The sequence below is a fragment of the Micromys minutus genome (assembly GCF_963924665.1).
Source record: "Micromys minutus genome assembly, chromosome: 13".
In the NCBI taxonomy this organism is placed as follows: Eukaryota; Metazoa; Chordata; class Mammalia; order Rodentia; family Muridae; genus Micromys; species Micromys minutus.
Window position 1 is genome coordinate 34,144,021 of NC_137982.1, and position 19,042 is coordinate 34,163,062.

At 43.3% G+C, this 19,042-nt stretch overlaps 1 protein-coding gene across 2 annotated transcripts in view; it reads right to left on the bottom strand.

Annotated features, from left to right (window-relative positions):
* The window catches only part of LY75 (lymphocyte antigen 75), a gene marked incomplete at both ends in the record, with an annotated part of 86,869 nt that overhangs the window by 18,472 nt on the left and 49,355 nt on the right, over positions 1-19,042 (bottom strand). The window contains 11 exons of one of the 2 annotated variants that reach the window (XM_080927002.1): positions 1,503-1,668; positions 4,739-4,965; positions 6,666-6,795; positions 9,670-9,830; positions 10,250-10,355; positions 11,736-11,875; positions 12,493-12,569; positions 12,853-12,920; positions 13,953-14,128; positions 14,789-14,820; positions 16,322-16,443. In XM_080927002.1, the coding sequence (XP_080783128.1) occupies positions 1,503-1,668; positions 4,739-4,965; positions 6,666-6,795; positions 9,670-9,830; positions 10,250-10,355; positions 11,736-11,875; positions 12,493-12,569; positions 12,853-12,920; positions 13,953-14,128; positions 14,789-14,820; positions 16,322-16,443 (1,405 nt within the window). Of the gene's footprint in view, positions 1-1,502; positions 1,669-4,738; positions 4,966-6,665; positions 6,796-9,669; positions 9,831-10,249; positions 10,356-11,735; positions 11,876-12,492; positions 12,576-12,852; positions 12,921-13,952; positions 14,129-14,788; positions 14,821-16,321; positions 16,444-19,042 lie in introns of both variants that reach the window. The other variant, XM_080927001.1, reaches the window with a different exon arrangement.

Genomic DNA, 19,042 nt, shown 5'->3' on the forward strand with positions numbered 1-19,042 from the left:
GAGACGATCAGGCATTTCCTCCCATTTTTCAGTAAATCCCTTTGTCTTGGAAATAGTGTGTCTTTTTTACCACAGACACACGAATGTGGGCCCTGGTTGGGCTGGGGTTGCATATTCGACTCTGGTTGAGTACATTGGATCCTGGAGTTTGAAAAGTGGGATTCAGAAGTCATTAACTCACCTCCAGGACAGGCAGAAGTGAGGGCTGGGAGCAGCCGGCCCTAGCATGGAATAAAAGGTTTCCACTTCTTAATACTTACTGTAACATTTACAAGGGGCAGAGGGCAGACATAGAGACAGACAGGACAGGAACATGGCACATCTCCGGGTTTCTGTTTTCTTGCGGGTGTCGGAGATTTTTGTTTGGTTTATTTTTGTGTTTTGAGACAGCTTCTGGTTATGTAGCCTAGGCTGGCCTCACACTCATAGAGAGCTGCCTGCCCAAGGCTTCCTAGTGCTGGGTTTCTGAAGGTCATCTCTAGGTGGCTGAGTTCTAGCCTTGTTGGCAGGGTGGTATTCTAAATTCCCATTGGAGGGAAGCTGCCTCAAGTGTGTAAGACTCTGTATAATCAACTGAGCCTTTGTCTGTTTTTGAGATAGGGGCTTGCTTGGCAGCCCAGCCTCACCTAGGCTTAGTAGGTCTTCTGCTCCACCTCGGAGTGCCAAGATGAAAGGTGTGTGCCTTTAATTCCATGCCTGTAATTTTAACAGTGGCTTGAGATGTTAGTCGTTGATGTGAAGAATTAATTAAGAAAGAGTTCCCATAAGTTAGTTTTGTAGGTATATAGAAATAAAAATATATGTGTCACTAGGTGAAGTAACGATGGGACTCTACATATCAAAGTCAATCAACACGGTCAGTTCGTGTCCAAAAGAGAAACCCCAAAATAAGAACTAAGGACAAGGCAATTTGTAATCAGTAATTCTGAGTACAATTTTTTGTACCAGTTCTGTGGGGTGTGTGTGTGTGTGGGGGGGGAAGATGACCGTGATGGGAACTGGGGATAGCTGTGTGGTAGGAGATATCTCCTTTCCCCGAGCAGCTGTTCCATTCCCAGCACCTATATGGTAGCTCACAACATCTGTCACTCCAGACGTCCTCTGACATCCTCTGACATCCTCTTCTGGCTTGTTGAACACTAGGCATGCACGTGGTGCACAGACACACATCCTATCCAAACACCCATGCACATAATAAAAATACGTTTCAAAAAAGGGCATGATATGGGCCGGAGAAGAGGCTCAGCAGTTAAGGGCACTGACTACTCTTCCAGAGGTCCTGAGTTCAATTCCCAGCAGCCTCACAACCATCTGTAATGAGATCTGATGCTTACAATGAGTACTCATAGATAAAATAAATAAATAAAATCTAAAAAAAGGGGGGGCATGGTAATGATTTTCTTATAATCCCCTAAGACAAAATATGATTTTTGCAAAAACCACAGACAAAATTCTACTGCTCGTGACAGGTAATGGAAGGAAAACAGTTGAAATTCACATACTTCCTGGATAGTAGCAAATGGCGCCCAGTTGATTCTCATCACAGTTGGCTGTTTTCCAGAATCCGTCCGTGTCTAATACCACGCAGTCTTCAAGCTGCTCGTTGCTTCCGGCCCAGTTACTAAAATCAAGACGTTTCCCATCTGACCAACCAAAGTTGAGTTCATCCTATGAGGTGTAGAAATTTATTTCAGAGACAATATTAACATTACCTCTTTTATATTATTTTAACCCGTGAGACCAAGTGATTCTTAGCTGTATTTTAAACTATGTTAAGCATGATCTTAAACGTTTGAATCCTTGTGACAACCATCTGAGAGGGCCCTGGTCACCAAGACTCAGTGCGGCTGGAACCCCCCTCAGGGCATTAGACCCTAGACTCTGTGGTCCGAACTGTAATGCTGCTCACAGATCATCAGAACGGCTTGTTGGAACCCAGAAAGCTAAAAGGGAGTGAGGACCACTCTGTACGGAGTTCTCTGGAGACAACATGGCATACTAGAAAGAGCAGAAAGAGAGGAACCTATGTGGTTGTTAACCACGGTCCAATCACTTAGGAGCTTTTGATTTGTGAGACTGACCCTCCAACTTTCCAGCCCCCTGTCTGTGAATTGTCTGTGACTGAAGACCAGGGTAAAATATACAACCAGGAGCAGGCTGGCACCTAGAGCTACAGAAACGTTCACTCCTTAGTCTCAACTCCTCAATTCTCTTACACTGCTGTTCACACTGGTCTCTGGAACAAAGCAGCTTCCCTTTCAGGGTTATAGATCAGTCTAGAGGCCTCTAAACACTTGTCTTTAGAAGTTGACAAGACCCGATTACCCGCCTTTCTTGAGAATGGCTTTACGTTGTTGGCGTGGGAGTTCCAGGTACCACTGGAGCACTAGACCTTAATAACCAATGCGAGTCCAACTGCATTAAAGCGTTAAGCCTTCCTGGGGCCCAAGGAAAGGTCTAAACCAGAAAACGGCCCCACCCAGCACTATCAAATGCTTCATTATTTTGGTAGTGCTAGTGGTTAGATTCAGGGCCTTACAGATGATGTCTTAAGCCACTGTGGGGCTTTAAACTTACCCCCTAGAAAACATAGTTCTACCTACACTTTGGCTGGCGACACTGTCCTAGATTCTTCCCTGTTTGCCACCAGCCCTGGCAATGGCTTTTGGAGCTTCCTCCTTCCCCATCTCTTTGTATTGAATTTGAAATCCCCTGATCAAGACTATAAATACCTAAGCTTTAAACATCTACTCTTTCATTGATCTTAATTTGAACCCGGCTTTTCCACACTAACACTAGGCTTTCTATTTTATTTATTTTTTTAGCTGCACAAGGGAATTCTGTTCATTTTTCTTAGAAGCAAAAGGCTGTAAGAAGGGGGCAGTGGGTGTTATTTCTTTTACGTACAAGCAAACTGCCTGGATCCTTGCCTCTCTCTGACATGTTCCTCACATGAGGGCTGGTTCCCCCTGCTCCTTCCTGGTAGTCACTACAATGCCCTCACCGATGCTTCGTCAATCTGTCCCAACCACTGACTTCGGGATGTCTTAAATAGATGCTGTGCTCTGCTCTGGATTTCATGCAACCCAGCATCGCTATACTTGAGACACAGCGAGCATGCTCTGTTCAGGCCAATGTCAGCTTCTTAAGTAATGTATAGAAAAACAACTGTGCTCGCAACTCCAGGCTCCAGGCCTGTCTCTACTCCCCTAGTGAGGTGTTTCTCAAATAAAGGAAAGTTACATTAGTTCTGTTCTGTTTAAAAATCTTCAATTGTTTTCAACATACAATGTTACAATCCTGTTATGTTGCAAAGACTTAAGGCAGTTTATGAAGAAATAGAGACAACAGTCACACAGAATATGTAACATACAGGAGAAGGGGAAGAGAACTGAAAAGAGAGAGAGGCAAGCAAGATAGTTCAGTGGGTAGAACACTCGCTGCACAAGCCTGGGAACCTGATTCCCCCCCCAGCCTTTTCCCCCCCAGAGACCCACACAAAGGTGGAAGGAGAGAACAGACTCCACAAAGTTGTCCCCTGATATCTCTCTCTCTCTCTCTCTCTCTCACCCTTACTGCCACTAATAATAATAATAATATAATATAATATAATAATAATAATAATAATAATAATAATAGAAAACAGACTAAAGAAAATATTACAATCATTAAGTGGGAAATGAAGAAAATTATAAGATATGACTCTAACTGCTTTAAAAATAAATCCTTAATACAGAACACAAGAATACATAGTAGAATATTAAACCCTGTGTAAACTTCTGATACTTTGATAATAGCAACTCCCCATTAATCAGTGAAAATTTTACTCTATAGCTTGGGCTCACCTGGAACTCATTCTATAGGTTAGGCCTGCACTGAACTTATGATAATCCTCCTGCTTCAGGCTCCTAAATGTTGGGATTACATGTATGAAGGCACTACACCTTAATAACAATAATTATACTACAAGTAATTTTAATTTTCTTCTTTTAATTTATTATATTTCACAACTTTAAAGTGTATATGTATATGTGTGTATGATGTATGTATGTCAGTGTGTGTGATGTACATGTATGTGTGCTTGTGTGTGTGATATCATGTATGTTTTTGTGATGTGCACATGTGTGTGTGTATGTATGTGTGTACAATATGCATGTGTTTCTGTGTGATGTACTCGTGTGTGTGTGTGTGTGTGTGTGTTAGATGTTCATATGTCTCTCTGTGTGTTGTGCGTGTGTCTGTGTGCATGTGTGTGTGTGTGTGTGTGTGTGATGTGCACACGTCTGGGTGTGTAATGTCCACGTGTTTGTGTGTGTATGTGTCCATGCATTGGCACACATGTGCCATGGCTCAGGTGTGGAGGTCTAAGAGCAATGTTAGGTGCTAGTCTTTACCTTTGGTCTGGTCTGAGACAGAGCCTCTTGTTTACCTGTGTGTTTTAACTTCTTTCTGCTAACTCTGAAAGTGATGAAAAATTCTCAACACTTTACCATACCAAACCCTACTGGTGTTAGAGACCTGACAAATTCTGATTCTAGCTCAGTCAACAAAGGAAAACTAAAATAAAAGGAAGTGGTCAGTGAGTCACACCCACTTCAATGTTTTTAAAAACCCCAATTTTTCACTATCCGTCAAAAGACACACAAATAGACATTCATGGAATTAGCTGCATAGGATTTTAAGATGCTGTTTTCTTCCAGTCTACTAGAGGAGCCAACAGTTAGAGTGGGAAACGTACATCATGACTGGAGAGTCCGATCCAGAAGGAGGAGTTCCGCAGGGTGGTCTGCACTGCCAGGAAGGCTTGCTGGTACGGGTCTGTGATGCTCACCAGCCGCATGCCCTCTGTGAGACACTCCTTCAGAGCTCCATGCCAAGTCAGGGGCTTCGAGATAATTTTGTACAGCTTGTTTAGGTACTTCACAGTTTCAGAACTGTTCTCCCAGGGCTGTCCCTCTTCAGTTCCTATTTGTAAAAGAAAACAAGAACAATGGCTTATAGGTAAAATATCTGACTTGGAACCTCCCACTCTTGGTTAGTTGCTTTCATTCGGGAGGAGAAAGCCACATGGGCTCTAGAGTTCTTTTTTTTTTTAAGATTTATTTTACACACACACACACACACACTGTAGCTGTCTTCAGACACACCAGAAGAGGGCATCAGATCTCATTACAGATGGTTGTGAGCCACCATGTGGTTGCTGAGATTTGAACTCAGGAAAAGCAGTCAGTGCTCTCAACCAGTCCGGCTCTAGGGTTCTTATCTGAGTAAGGAAGTCATTTGAGAGTGTGGGACAAGGGAAAAGACTAACTTAGCAAGCAAAGCTTCACTAAAGTACGTGAAATAGGTGCTTCAGGGTCTCATTATGTAACAAAACCTTTTAGTTAAACATTTATTAAAACCTTATAATGGTCAATTAAAAATAATGCAATATATTATTTTAAATAACTGGGTGGTTTCATTTCATTTTTTTTCTCTTACTATGTAGCCCTGGCTGTCCTGGAACTCACTAAGTATATCAGGCCAACCTTGAATTTACAGATTCATCTTCTTCTTCCTCCCACATGCTGGGATTAGAAGAGTGTGCCACCCAGTGTGGGAGTTTTCTACTGTTGAAGTGCATGCTTTATTTTGATACGGAGAGGAGCAGACTGCTTCATGCATCGTGTTTCCTGTCATTTCTGTCGGCCGAATTTACCAGTGCCTGTAACAGGACTGCACTTTTCTTCACATAAAAACTAAAATCCGCTTGCTCTCCCCTTTCCCTTCCCCCCTCTGTCCCACGTGCTCATGGCTGGCCTCTACTCCTCTACTTTTCTCTCTCTCTCTCTGCCTCTACTACCCTCTTAACCCTCCCATGACCTGAATAAACTCTATTCCGTACTATAAAAAAAAAAAAAAAAAAAAAAAAAAAACTAAAATCCGCAGAGTGTCTGAATGGAAGGAATATTGAACCTAGCTTACACAAATTATTAACTGTGGCTTTCATTAGACAACTATTAACATTTTCCATCATAGATTTAATTTTTATATTTAACTGTGGCAATAATACTTGGGAAAAATCCCCCACACTCTTTATGAGCTAATCTGTCTCGCCGTGTTAATATAAACTTATCTGTGCTAAAAAATGTAAGCTCCGTACAAACTATAAAATGATATGAGTTCATTTGTAAGACTTTCGGCAAAAGGAACCCTACATATCTAACAGCATAAAGTATGGTAAATATCTAGGTGACAGTTAATTACTGTGCTTAAGAGATTTATGAAACAAACAAACAAACAAACAAACAAAAATACCTCTAACCTGCAATAAGCTGTAAACCCCACTTGCCCAAGATAAGTTCCTGGAATGCTGGGGGCTCATCATGTAAGACAGCAAACCGTATATTTTCACGTTTATAAACAAGGTTGGTTGCCCCAACTGCACGGAATGTGTTTGATCCCATGTAGGTGGGAGACACATAGGCAGGAAGTACATTGGGATGTGTGCTTGCCCCCTATTGGACAAAGGCAGGAAGTACACATTCTTATTTTGAGGCTATTATCTGGAAATCCCTGTATAGACTTGGTCCATCTTCCTGGCCAGTATTTAATAACGCTTGCTTCAAATTGGGCTCAAAGGTGATGATGGCGGTCTGATCGCTGTCCAGTGGGATTAATAATACCTGAGTACTTCTGACACAGAGACAGAGAGTGACGCTCTGAACAGGCAGTAAAATTCCAGGTCCCAGTCAGCGGTGACTTTTTGAGATTAAGAATCAAGGCACAGTGGAAGTGAGACTCATCATCAAAGAACTAAAAAAAAAAAAAAAAAAGGCAGATATTAGTGCAGTCATGGAATGAGTATTTGGAAGATTCTTGACAGAAGTGAGAATTCTGGGTTTTAAGTTGGTATTTCTTCTTCCCCATACTAACCAACCAATCACCGTCATCAACAATAAAAATAAAACAAAACAACAACCAAAAAACCCCCACACAAAACAAAAACCCCAAACCAAAACAACAATAATGAAATTACCCAAAACAACCCATAAAAGAAGTTACCGCTGAGTAGTGAAAGAACAACTTAAAACAACAAAAAGGTGACTAACACCCGAGGCCTAGAAAAAGGCAGATAACTTTAGAAATTAAAACATGTTCACATAGATACACACAGTTTTATTCAACAGATAAAGAAAACCTCTTAGAAATAGGGCCAAAACAACTACAGGAATTCTAAACTCTCTGAAGTCAGTCTCAAGAATCCAAGTAAGCAAAATACACTTAATTCAGTGAGTAGCTGGGGATACTTTTTTGTGTGTACGAGTTTGGGTGCATGCTCACAAGCATATGTGTGCATGTATTCTCACGGTAGGTGTGGGTTGATATTGTTGTTTTTCCTCAATTGTTTCCACTAATTTCTGAGACAAGGGTTTTCTACCTGCTAATCTCCGACTTAACTAGCAAGACAGCAAGACAGCAAAACTCTGCCTCCCCAATGCAGGGACATGGGCTTGTGCTACACACCTGTCCTTTATGTGGGTGTGGGGATCAATTCATGTCCTCCCGTTTGTAGGGCCTTTACCCACTGAGACATCTTTCCAGTCCCTTTATAAGCATTTTACAAAGTAAACTGTACTGCACACTAGAAAATTCGCCTCTAAGTTCTCCTAGATTACTCATTATAAAACTTTTCTATTAAAGTAAAAACACTGGGATGTAGTTCCATTACTAGTATTCTTCAGCATGTAAAGCTAAGAAAGGGGGTTGCAAGATGGCTCAGTAGGTCATGGTGCTTGCAGCCAAGCCCGAGAAACTGAGTTTCACACCTGGATCCCACGTAGTAAAAAGAGAAAACCAGCTCACACAGGCTGTTCTCTGGTATCCTCACATGTCCGGGGCATGAGCCCACATGCAAACATGCATGTACAAAATAAATAAACATATGCTTAAAAAGAAAAAGAAAAAACATGCTTATACTAGGATTCAAAAATTAAATCACTAAATAAGTGTTAAATGAACATAAAATAAAGTAATTATAGAAAATAATGAGAAAGAATCAAGGGGAGGGATATGATCAAAAGTTAAATAGAGAAAATACGCATTATTAAATATATTTAAAAGGGGGAGAAACGAATGAAGAATTCAACCTGAGAGAATGGGTAGCTCTAAGAAAAACAGAATAGGAAAATATAGATGTGCTATTGCTCACTATGGGTAACGGGCGACGCTGGAGGTTGGAGGCAAAGAACCAAAGACATGCATTTGCTTTTGTTTTGCACAATCACTAAGTGATGGGGTTAAAAAGCAAAACCCTACACATATTTATTTTAACGCACTTCAAAATGTCAGTGGCACAGACGGCTTCCTTTAATCATAAGGAAACATCAGACCCTAAATGTGCCAGTGCGTTTGGAGAAAACTGAAAATCGACATTGGTGGATGTCGCAAAACACTTCTGTGTCCTGGACTAAAGCTTGAAGCGAATGATTTTTACCCAGTTGTTATATTGACCCTATGATAGCCCTGGAGCTTAGAGCGGGAAGTTGATCTTAGATCTAAATAAACTTCTAGAGGCATCCTGAGCCCAGGCAGAGGCCTTGCGGTTGAGCCCTCCGCTCCTACACCACGTCTTCTTCTCATTAAAGAGGGGTTTAGCATCCTGCACACAGTTCCTTTGTTAGCACCGGTGGGGTCATAATTCCAGAGCACGGACAAGACAGAGAGCTGCACGCTTCTTTGTGGCGGCAGCATGACTGGAAGAAAGCGTCGGAACAGAGCTTTAAGAAACCAACTGGATAAGCAGAGACGCAAGGCATCCCAAATGAACCACTAACAAGCCTACGCTGGTCCAGCAAACAATCTACTCAGAACAGGTAGGTTTAGTGCCTGAGACGTAATCTCTTCCTGCGTTTCACCACCCGCCAGCCACTCTGATCGGAGAAACTCGATGATATTTTGGAGATGACGGAAACAAGGCTTAGGAAATCCTGATTGAAGATAATCCAAATGCTCTTTTTTATTTTTTTATTTTTATTTGTGTGTGTGTGTGTGTGTGTGTGTGTGTGTGAAATTCTCCTGTAACTGAACTCACAGTCACCATAACGTTACCAACAACAGCTTGCAGAGCCGTCTGCTAACCTCCAGACCCAACATCAAGTAAGTCTAGGGTGGTGGTGACCACTCCCTCAGTGTCCCTGTTTCTAGGAAGTCCTAGCAGGTATGAGGAAGAACGAGATGGAGAGGAGGGGTTTTAGCAGCTACAGGGTCACCATCTTATGCAGAGTAGAAATGACCTAATAAGGAATTCCCAGAAGACCTACTTACAAAATCTTGGGATGTGTTAAGAAAGTTACCGGGATGTATGTTGTGCAGGTTAATCTTCACCGTGAACTATTGGATTTAAAGTCACCCATAAAGCTGGTGGAGCCCCTATGCAGTGGTGGTGCATGCCTTTAGTCCCAGAGCTCAGAGGGTGACAGAGATGCTGACCCTCCTGGCCCTATCTCCCAAGCGTAGGATTACAGGCTTGCACCATGCTGTCTGGTTTATACTGGTGGGATTTTCGCGTGCTTCGAAAGCACTCCGTTGAGTTATATCCCGGGTTCCCGGGCTACTGTTCTGTATCTAGTAACTGTCGGAGACTCTTATTTGCCAGCACTGGATAGATGACTGACACGACTAACTCACATTTGTCGGTATGCTCAGCCTCCGACCGACCAGCAGAGGGTGAAAGTTGCTGTAGGTCAGCTCTCTGTCATCCGTCCATTTGCTTAGCCTTTCGTAGGCAGTCCAGCGCAGACCAATCCATAAACTAGCTTCCATTTCCGGAAGCAAGGATGTAATAAAATCTGTTAAAAAGAGAATTTTTAGAAAATCAGCTAGGGCCAGAGAGCCCTGACGACCTACATGGATTTGCAGACCCCACGTGGTGGAGAGGAAGAGTAAATTCCTTCCTGCATGTTGTTCTCTGATCTGCACATACGTGCGTGTAAACACACACACACACACACACACACACATGCATGCACGCACGCATACATGCACAAAAAAAATTAAAAAGAGCATTTGGATTATCTACCAAGATAGCCTTTTGCCTTATCTAATGGAAAGTAGTTTAACTGTATGATTTTGTTTTAATTTCCCACAGCCTCTCAAAATTAACTTGGCTCCCAAATCAGAGCATACAGCACTTTCCAAGCTCTGCCGACGCCCCAGTTTATTCCCATTACAAACAAACAAACACATGCTTCCCCAGAGACTCTGGTACCTTGTTCACTCCGGCTCAGCACGGAAGGAAGGGTGCCACCGTAGGAATGACAGATGCTGCTTGCTTGAGAAAATGTAACGGGCTCAGAGGTGACCTTTAGAAAGCACTGTAAAACAGAGAGACATGGAGGAAGCCTCAGCCTCAGACACAAGCAAACCACAGAAGCAGGAACACCTCATCTTTAGCGCGCTGCCGTCAACCTGTGAGATGTGCAAACGGCGTGACTTCAAATTCATACTTCAGTATAGACTCGTGATGAGCCGTTTTCATGTTACTTATTACGGATCTCACGAAGGCCTCACTTGTCGAGTGACTCTTACTTGCTCTGCAGTTTCTGTATTCGGTCAATCGCCCATCTCATTTAACTCTCAGAACGAACAAGGAAGCTGAGGCAAGTCAAGCAACTTGCCCCGGTTGCAGAGCAACTGCAGAGCGGTGGCATGGTTATTGGAGTCTGTTCTATCGGAGAGCAAAGACTGGGCTCTGATCTCTGACACACCCTTTCTTCTGGGTAGGACATTTTAATTCAAGTTTGTGTCACTATGCAAATCAGCATAGTTCCAGCACCTTGGAGGAATTAAAAAGATTATCCTTTTTTTTTTTTTTAAAGTCAAAACATGGTTAAGAAGTAGCTCAGTGATAGGGTTACATTGATGCCCCTTCCCCAATCCAGAAGTCAAAATGGCCCCTGCTTCACTGAGGGCCTTTCTGCTGGCGAGTCCATCTCTTCCTTTCTCTGTGGTTAGGAGCACAGGTTAGGGTGGGATAGCCTGCCCCAAGCCATGCTCCCTGAACCATTCTGCAGCTTTGTTCAGCCTTCTTACCAACTGGATGGGTAGAGGAAGCTGAGCCCCAAGCAGAGTCAATGGGTGATTTCCAGAAACAGCCCCAGAAGGACCACCCTGAACTCTAACAGAGATGCCCCGTGGGGACTATGGCAGGGCAGAAACAAGGAGCTTGCTGCTCTTGAAGGCTTTGTGCGGTCTTCACTCCAGCCTAGACCACACCCCTCTACACTTCTCCTAAGTGAGGGAACAAACGTGTTAACACCGGTGACAGTCTGTTCCTAGCAGCCCAGGAAATCTGTAATACCCACATACAGCAGTAAGGCTCAGGCATCCCAAAGAGGCCAACACAGAACCTGTTGCTCAATCCATCTCCCATGTGGGCAAAAACCAAGGTTAAGTATTTTGTAGCACTTGTGAGGTCTCTGACCAAGGCTGACTGACAGAGGGTACTTAGATCTTTCTCTTTTACGGGGGAAAGCAGATCAAAAGCAGCAACTTTGGTGCTGCAAACAACAGAATACAAAGGCCCGTAGGCATCAGCGCTTGAGAAATGAGTTTGATGCCAGATTGTGTTTCCGGAAGCAGAGGCCACTCGGGAGGCCCTCTCGGAGATGTTTCCGAGAGGCTGCCTTTCTGCCACAGGCCATCCGAGCAGCACGAAAGCGACCATGGGTAGCACAGTGCCGCGACTCTCTTACCTTATTCCGAAAAGGAATCCACTTCCCAGTGCACTGTACTTCAGCTGCAGGATGTGGGCTATATTTCTCTAATGAAGACACATTGTATTTTTCACAGATGAAGGGCAGCTTGGCATTGCAGTCCGCTCGTTTACTTAAGTCTGAAAAGGGAGAGCCAGGGTTGTGACGATAAGGATTTTTCATTGAGTGCTTTTTAAAAATGACTGCCAATAAAGACAGGCTCCTACTTTATCATACAGTTTTAAGTGCTAGGGGATGGTCGGAAGTCTATCCTCTTCCCCCTAGGAGAAGCTCTTTAAAGCAGTCATTCCTGATAGTTAAAATATATTCTTGGTCTTTACTGGTCATTTCTGCCTGTACTGTTTATTCATGTCAAGAGGTTTATAGGATTGTGATATTGCCTGTAAAAATTACACATTTGATAAAGCAGCCATACCTTAAGCCAGAGAAAGAGTGAAACAGGAGAGTAGGCAGGGATGTCTAACCAGGGGATCCAGAACCCTGGATATGCCTGCTCAACCTTGCAGACATATCTGTCTGCTGATCAGTTATGCAAGCACTAAGCTTGGTCTAAAAGTAAAGGGCTAGAAGCGAAAAGAACCGAAAATCTCCGCATTGGAAGGAGCTACTGCCACCAGTGGTAAATTAAGAAGAAACTACTGAACGGTCACTCAGAAGGAAGTTGAATTCAGGCAGCAACTGAATTTGCAGTTCGTCAGTCACATGGTCAACACGGGAGAGTCAGAATGACGTTTACCAATGAGCCACGTCTTGGCTGACATGTGCAAGCATTCGTCTCCATACGTCATGGGAAAACGGTGCCACAGGCGTCGTCTCGAGCTGAAAGGAAGTGGGGGCTGTGAGAACTCTCGCAGTGCCATTGCAAGTCCTAGTCATTTTCTTTACTCTGAACCATCCTAATCATCAATTAAATGTTAACGTGATCAATTTTAAACCACTCTTTTGATACCAAGCATGCAAAGAAACTCGGTTTCTCAAACATATGGACTAATGTTTAAAACTGTTTAGGATTAGTAATCTCCTCACACAGTGGAGGCAGGACTGCTCCTTTTGTGGTAAATTGATAAACTGAGTCGGTATCTAAGGTGTTACGTACCCCATAAAGTAACGATCAATTGGATTCTCGCTTGTTTTCACCCACCACTTCTGTTCTTCACTGGATATCTGAAAGGAAACCGAATGCCCATCCTTAGGTGTCCTGGATACTCCGGGAGACCTCGAATTTACATTTTCTGTTTTGTTGTAATCACAAACCACAAAAATCTCCAAACACTCCATTACTTGGTCTCAAAAAATAATATATACTGAGACCTTTCTTTATAAATAATCAGACATATCTTACTTTATATATCCACAGGTCCTATTTTGGATATAAAAAGTGACTTCTATAATTATAGTAATATACATATATATCTGGACCAATGTATTAATTGGGTATATAGTGTATTATTATGGTTAATTACAAACTTTAAGCAATACTAGTTTCCCACCCAAAGGCTATTTTGCAATTTAATTTTATTTTCTACTAGTAGAAACAGAAAGGTAAAAAGTTTTAAAAACAACATGATAAAGAATAAGAATTATTATTTATATTCTCTACTGATACATATCCATCAATTTGATATTTAATATCAGTTGTGTATTCTAGTACATTAAGCAATTCTCTTCAGCCTCTCTAGCATGATTTTGGATGCTGTGAAGTAAATAGTATTTTGTATGAGGATTTAATATCTCTCTCTCTCTGTATCCTTCTCTCCTCCCTTACCCTTCCTCCCCAAACTCCTGTCTTGCTCTATAGCTCAGGCTGATCTGGTCTCAAATTTACAATCTTGCTGTCCCAGCCTTCCAAGGGTTGAGATTATATACATACTAACCATGCATGGCCAAGATTTGGGTTTCAATGATGTTAGAAACATTACAGTGAAATATCATGTAAATAATATGTGAAATAAATGTAAACATAAGAAATTAAAATGCATTTGTTTAGCAGCAGAGATGGCTCAATGGATTGGGGTTCAATTCCCAGCATCTACACACTGGAGCTCACAACCATGATTACAGCTCTAGGGGATAGTTCTAGGGGTGCCCTCTTCTGGCCGGTGCAGGTAGTGCATAAACATGGAACATTTTAGGTAAACACTCATGTACACAAAATAAAAATAAATGAAATATCAAAAATGCATTTGTTTATATTACATTTGCTAATTTGTTTTTGATAGCTTTTAGTCCTGTAAAAGATGTTATGGTGGCAAGAAAGCTGTGATTGCTAGCACAGTACAGGACGGCTTCTTCATAGTTTAAGTGGGGATCAGCAACAAACCAGTATTCACTTCCTTCAATTATAACTGGGGACCCATGAATTCCAGTGCGCTCTAAAGAAAAAAAACAGAGTTACAGCGGTGATAATCATACACAGACGGCTAGCCATGGGGCATTCAGAATTAATCATACATATACTAGCAAACGGTCCCTCAAAGGCCTGAGGCTTCCCTGCTCAAGATTTTATTGGCAGGTGGAAGAATCATCCACAGGGAGGGTCTAGTTATACTGGAAGGACTCTGACCCTGGTGCCTCCTTTTCCGCCTCCATTGTCCAGCCACCTAGAGACGAGCAGCCTATTACTTTTCCGGGCTCCCTGAAAAGGAGACCTTGTATCACTACAGGCTAAAATGATGCAGACTACCAGCGGAACCATCGTAAGACAAAAACAAGTCCTTTTTTTTTTTTTTTTTTTAAACGTGACCGTTGCGGTTAATTTAACTCAGCAGCCCACTAAGAACTCTGGCTGTCTGGCCAGCAGAAGTGCTGTCCACGACAATCTCAGGACTTCGGGACCTGTGGCTAGACTTTCCCCTGCTCCGAGAAGGAAGCTCCATCTCTGCTACCTCCCCCCAGCCCACCCACTCATCACCTCTGCTGCCTGCAGCCATTTCACCAGAGAGCAAGGGAAGAAAGAAGCAACTGACAACAAGCTACACGCCTTATCCACCAAGATCCAAGTTAAGTTGGCTGAATTTTGACGTTCAACTTACCTGGGTTATACCAGTCCGGCATCAGGGGAGTGCTACCTGTGTGAGAAGAGAGCAATGGCTTATGGGTAGTCCTGGATCACAAAGCATGCATCCTGTAAAGGGATACTCCAAGGCTACGGCGAAACATTCTTGGAGGCTCATTCATTTTGGATCTCACTGGTTCGTGTCCAGTTAGAAACGCCTGAGTGGGATTTCTCAGGGTTTATACTGATGCTTTACTGCTGACCTTTTAAAAGGCAGGCCTATTAAATAGGAATTAAGTGAAGCTAGTAGTCTGTCATTGGGGTATGTAGTTCAATGGTAAAGCACTTGCCTTCAATATGCATGGCCGTGGGTTCAATCCCCATGATGAGAACAGAAAGACTTTTTAGCTGTCTTTCACTTTGTATTAAGGAAGTCTCAGATGTATATGTATATGTGTATGTGTATGTGTATGTATATGTATATCCATCAGATAGAAAGCAAAAATAGTGAAGAGATTCTGTAGCTATCACACACAGGCGCCAAGGAGAGTTCAGCAAGGGTCAGCCCTGCTTCTAATGGAACCTGAGCATCTAGTCTGTAAACATGGGACAGATTTCCAGTTCCCAAGGTGGGGCCGGGAAACATACGCAATGGTGGAGCAGTGACTGTTTAAAGAAGACTAGACAAATAGAGAGGAAAATAAGAAAGCCACTCAGGAGTTTGGAATGGAAACAGGAAATACGGCACATGGAACTCTGTGCTTTTGGGTTGGTGGCCTGGTGTCCACACACCTTACCTTTACCCTACTCTGCTCAGATCCCTGACTCCAGAGCCTCCAGTTTCTACTCTGTAAGAGATAGTTTCTGATCAAAGGCTGTGAGGATCACCGGATCGTGCCCAAGAGGCACCTGGGAAATGGTCCTCACAGAACTCCAGTGGCTTCCCACCCCATTTCGTATCAGCTGCAGTAAAACTGATTTCAAGTAAATACATACTTTGTTTAATCTTAAGAAAGTATAGGGTAAATTTGTTGGCCCTAGTTTCATGTGGTCATGGGACCCAAAGCATTAGGTGTGTTTTACAACTCTGCCTACCCATCAAGTGTGTTTAGTTTTTCTCTTTGAGACCGATCTCTTCATTTTGGGTAGCTTTCACCAATAGCGCCGTAAGACAGTTAAAACTGTACATGGTTTCTTGTTTATAATCTTGTCAAAGACAAAGTATCTCCATGGAGCCCTGGCAATCCAAGTATGGTGATCTTGTCTCATCTCCTAAGTGCTGGAGTCTGCGGGCCTGTACCACTATGCCTGACTTCCCTCCCTTCTTTCATTCCCTCCCTCTCCCCTTCCTCCCCCCTCCCCTCTTGTCATTGCAGGCTCTACTGTCCTTTTTAACTGGTTTCTTGAATTTGAGTTTGTATCAACTACTAGCATCTCGGAGTTGACTGAAAATCGCTTCTAAATTTTACAAGGACCTGCCCGATTTTGACCTCTGCATTGCAGCCGCATTCGTCCCGGAAGACCGTCTAGCCCAGTATTGGTGGCATTCAAGGTTGGAAAACGAAGGGACTTGCCTTTTGGAATCTGGCACACCCATTCAAGTTTCGCATCACAAGCAAAAGGCTTCAAATAAGCATATTCCCTCTCGTTGTAGTGATGCCAGTAGATTCTTTGCCAAGGTGTGTCAAAGATCTAAGGGATGAAAAAGATGGTGGAATCTGAAACTGTTGCATTTCTTTCCAAACCCTGGAAGCCGTGGCCTCCACCCATACTTTAGTCCCAGCACCATACTTGCAAAATGAACAGATGAAAGAATGAAAGGTTAAATAGTAACAGCCCAGGCAAGGGTTTTCAGAGTGACAAAGGAGACAAAGGTTGAGTTTATGTCCCAAGTGCTAATTGTTGTCCTCCTTTCTTTGCTGACATGAACTTCATGTTTTACACTTTCCCATTTCTTTTAGAAGTCACAATGGAACATTTTCCTTGCGTGCATTCATTGTTCTGTGCTGTAGGGCAGTTTCGTGCTGGCACACGCTATGTGCTGAGCATCTTGCCCTTTTCAAGTCTGGGAGAGACTGAAGTAGCATCTGCCATAGTATCTGCTCTAACGGAGCATATCAGAAAGTGACAGAGACTCCTGGGCCCAGCAGTGCAGGTTCCAGCTTTGGCGTTGCTGTTCCACTTCAGGACGTGTGATCAGGACCGGGGAGGGATGTTGAAGGCACAACCGGGAGGTTTATGGTTCTTTTTCTCTTAAGGCCAAATTTATGAGTATTGTGGTGAGAGAGACGGGAATCTCTGGACAGGAGACCAGGGCCCTGGTTGGCACCTCTTCTATTCACTTATTCTATTTTGGTAGGTTTAAAACCTCTCCCCAGGTGGAGGTCTGTGTACCTTTCAAGTATTGTTCATAGCATTAGTGTTCTGAATAACATATTAACTTCTCTGAGGTCTGTACCTGTGCTGAGCTGTAAATCCTACATAAGGAGCCAGTGTCGGAATGGCTGCCCACGAGAAGTCATTCTGAAGACAGAATTCTTTCCGTTTTGATTTGCATCCACCTTGTTTCTGACCCTTTTTCTTGGGTTATGGCGTGAAGGTGCTAATCTCTTCGTAGCTTGCTTTCGTTTACTTTCCGTGGTTTCCTCAAAATTGCTGTCTGACCTTTTGCTTTTTTAAAAAACATTCAGTTTCCCCCTTTCTCCAGATTTCAATTTACTGTAGTAAAATGCAACACATTATACCTCTGCTTCTTCTGCCTCTCTCTCTCTCTCTCTCTCTCTCTCTCTCTCCTGAAACAGGGTTTCTCTGTGTTACTCTCCTGGCTGTTCTGCATCTCACTGTGTAGACCAGGCTGGCCTCGAACTCACAGAGCTCTGCCTGCCTTTGCCTCCTGAGAGCTGGGATTAAAGGTGTGCACTATGGCACCCAGCTTTTTGCCTGTCTGTATGAATAACTTGCCAGCAGCACAGGGGTAGAGGAAGCCCCGAGGGAGGGGATGTGTGCTGTTGACGTGGCAGTCAAGGATCCCAAGGCCTTCACCAGGGGCTATGAACGTAGATGCTGACTGTTCCGAAAATGTCTACCATAGCTTTTTCCCTTGGAAATTTACAGTCTGGGGATTGCTTGCCTATAGAGACTGCTCCTGCTGGATTAGCCGAGCCTGTCTCCTTGTTCAGTCATGTGTAAAAACCCTGGCCTCTAATGTCAAGTCTATATAATAAACAATGTGAACGTCAGGGGTGCCATGGTTTCTCCAGCAGAGACTCCAGTCCTCCTGTCCTCAGCCTGTCTGTGTGTCTGTCCTTTCTTCATTCCTTCACTGCCCTGGCCAGGTTCAGCCCTGGGAGATGTACTAGGACCTGGCACAACAGCACAGTGGATCTGGACGTGCTTGGGCTTAAGTTTTAATTCTGACACATCTAAGCTGGGATTTTGTTCTCAACTTGATGAGTACGGTAACTGCACCCACGTCACTAGATTGTGTACATGTTAAGTGCCTACTTCAGTACCTGGCTCATACAGAACCTATAATGATCCGGTACCACCGTCACCATTTTCCTCCTTACTATAACCCCCCCCATTGCCTATACCCTCTCTCTCTCTCTCTCTCTCTCTCTCTCTCTCTCTCTCTCCTCTTGACGCCCTTAGGCAGTGGTATCAGAGCTTACTGAACTGCCTTTCTCTTGCTATGCTGGACTTTTTTAATGAACCGTGTCACGGACACCTTCTCCTGTCTTGATGAACCTTGCAGACACACCACATAAAGTGGATAAACAAATGGATTCTGTACAAGATGTCTCATGTGTTTGTGATATTTTCCAGTCCTAGCTGCTGTATCTTTATCTTAGAAATGTCTCTCAAGATAAATCTTCCTCACATTCGTGGCTCACATTCGCAATATTAGCTCATCTTCTCCTTTCTCGGCTTAAAAACACATCCTGTTGCCTACAGAAACCAAACCAAACCAAACCAAAAACTCCCGCAGAGATTCAAGCACCTTAACTTGATAGCAACCTGATTTTCCAACATTGCCTTTTTTTTTTTTTTAAATTAATTTGATTACATATGTAAGAGTGTCCTACCTGCATATACGTGTCTGCACCTCCTGAGTGCTTGGTGCCCATGGAGGTCAGAGGAAGATAACAGATCTCCTGTACTGGAGTGATGAGCCATCAGGAGGAAACCAAGGTCCACAGCGCTGGTAGAACAGTCAGCACTCTGAACCACTGAGCCATCTCCCCATCCTCCGAGGACTGTTTCCAGTGTAATTCCAAATACAACTTCTGGA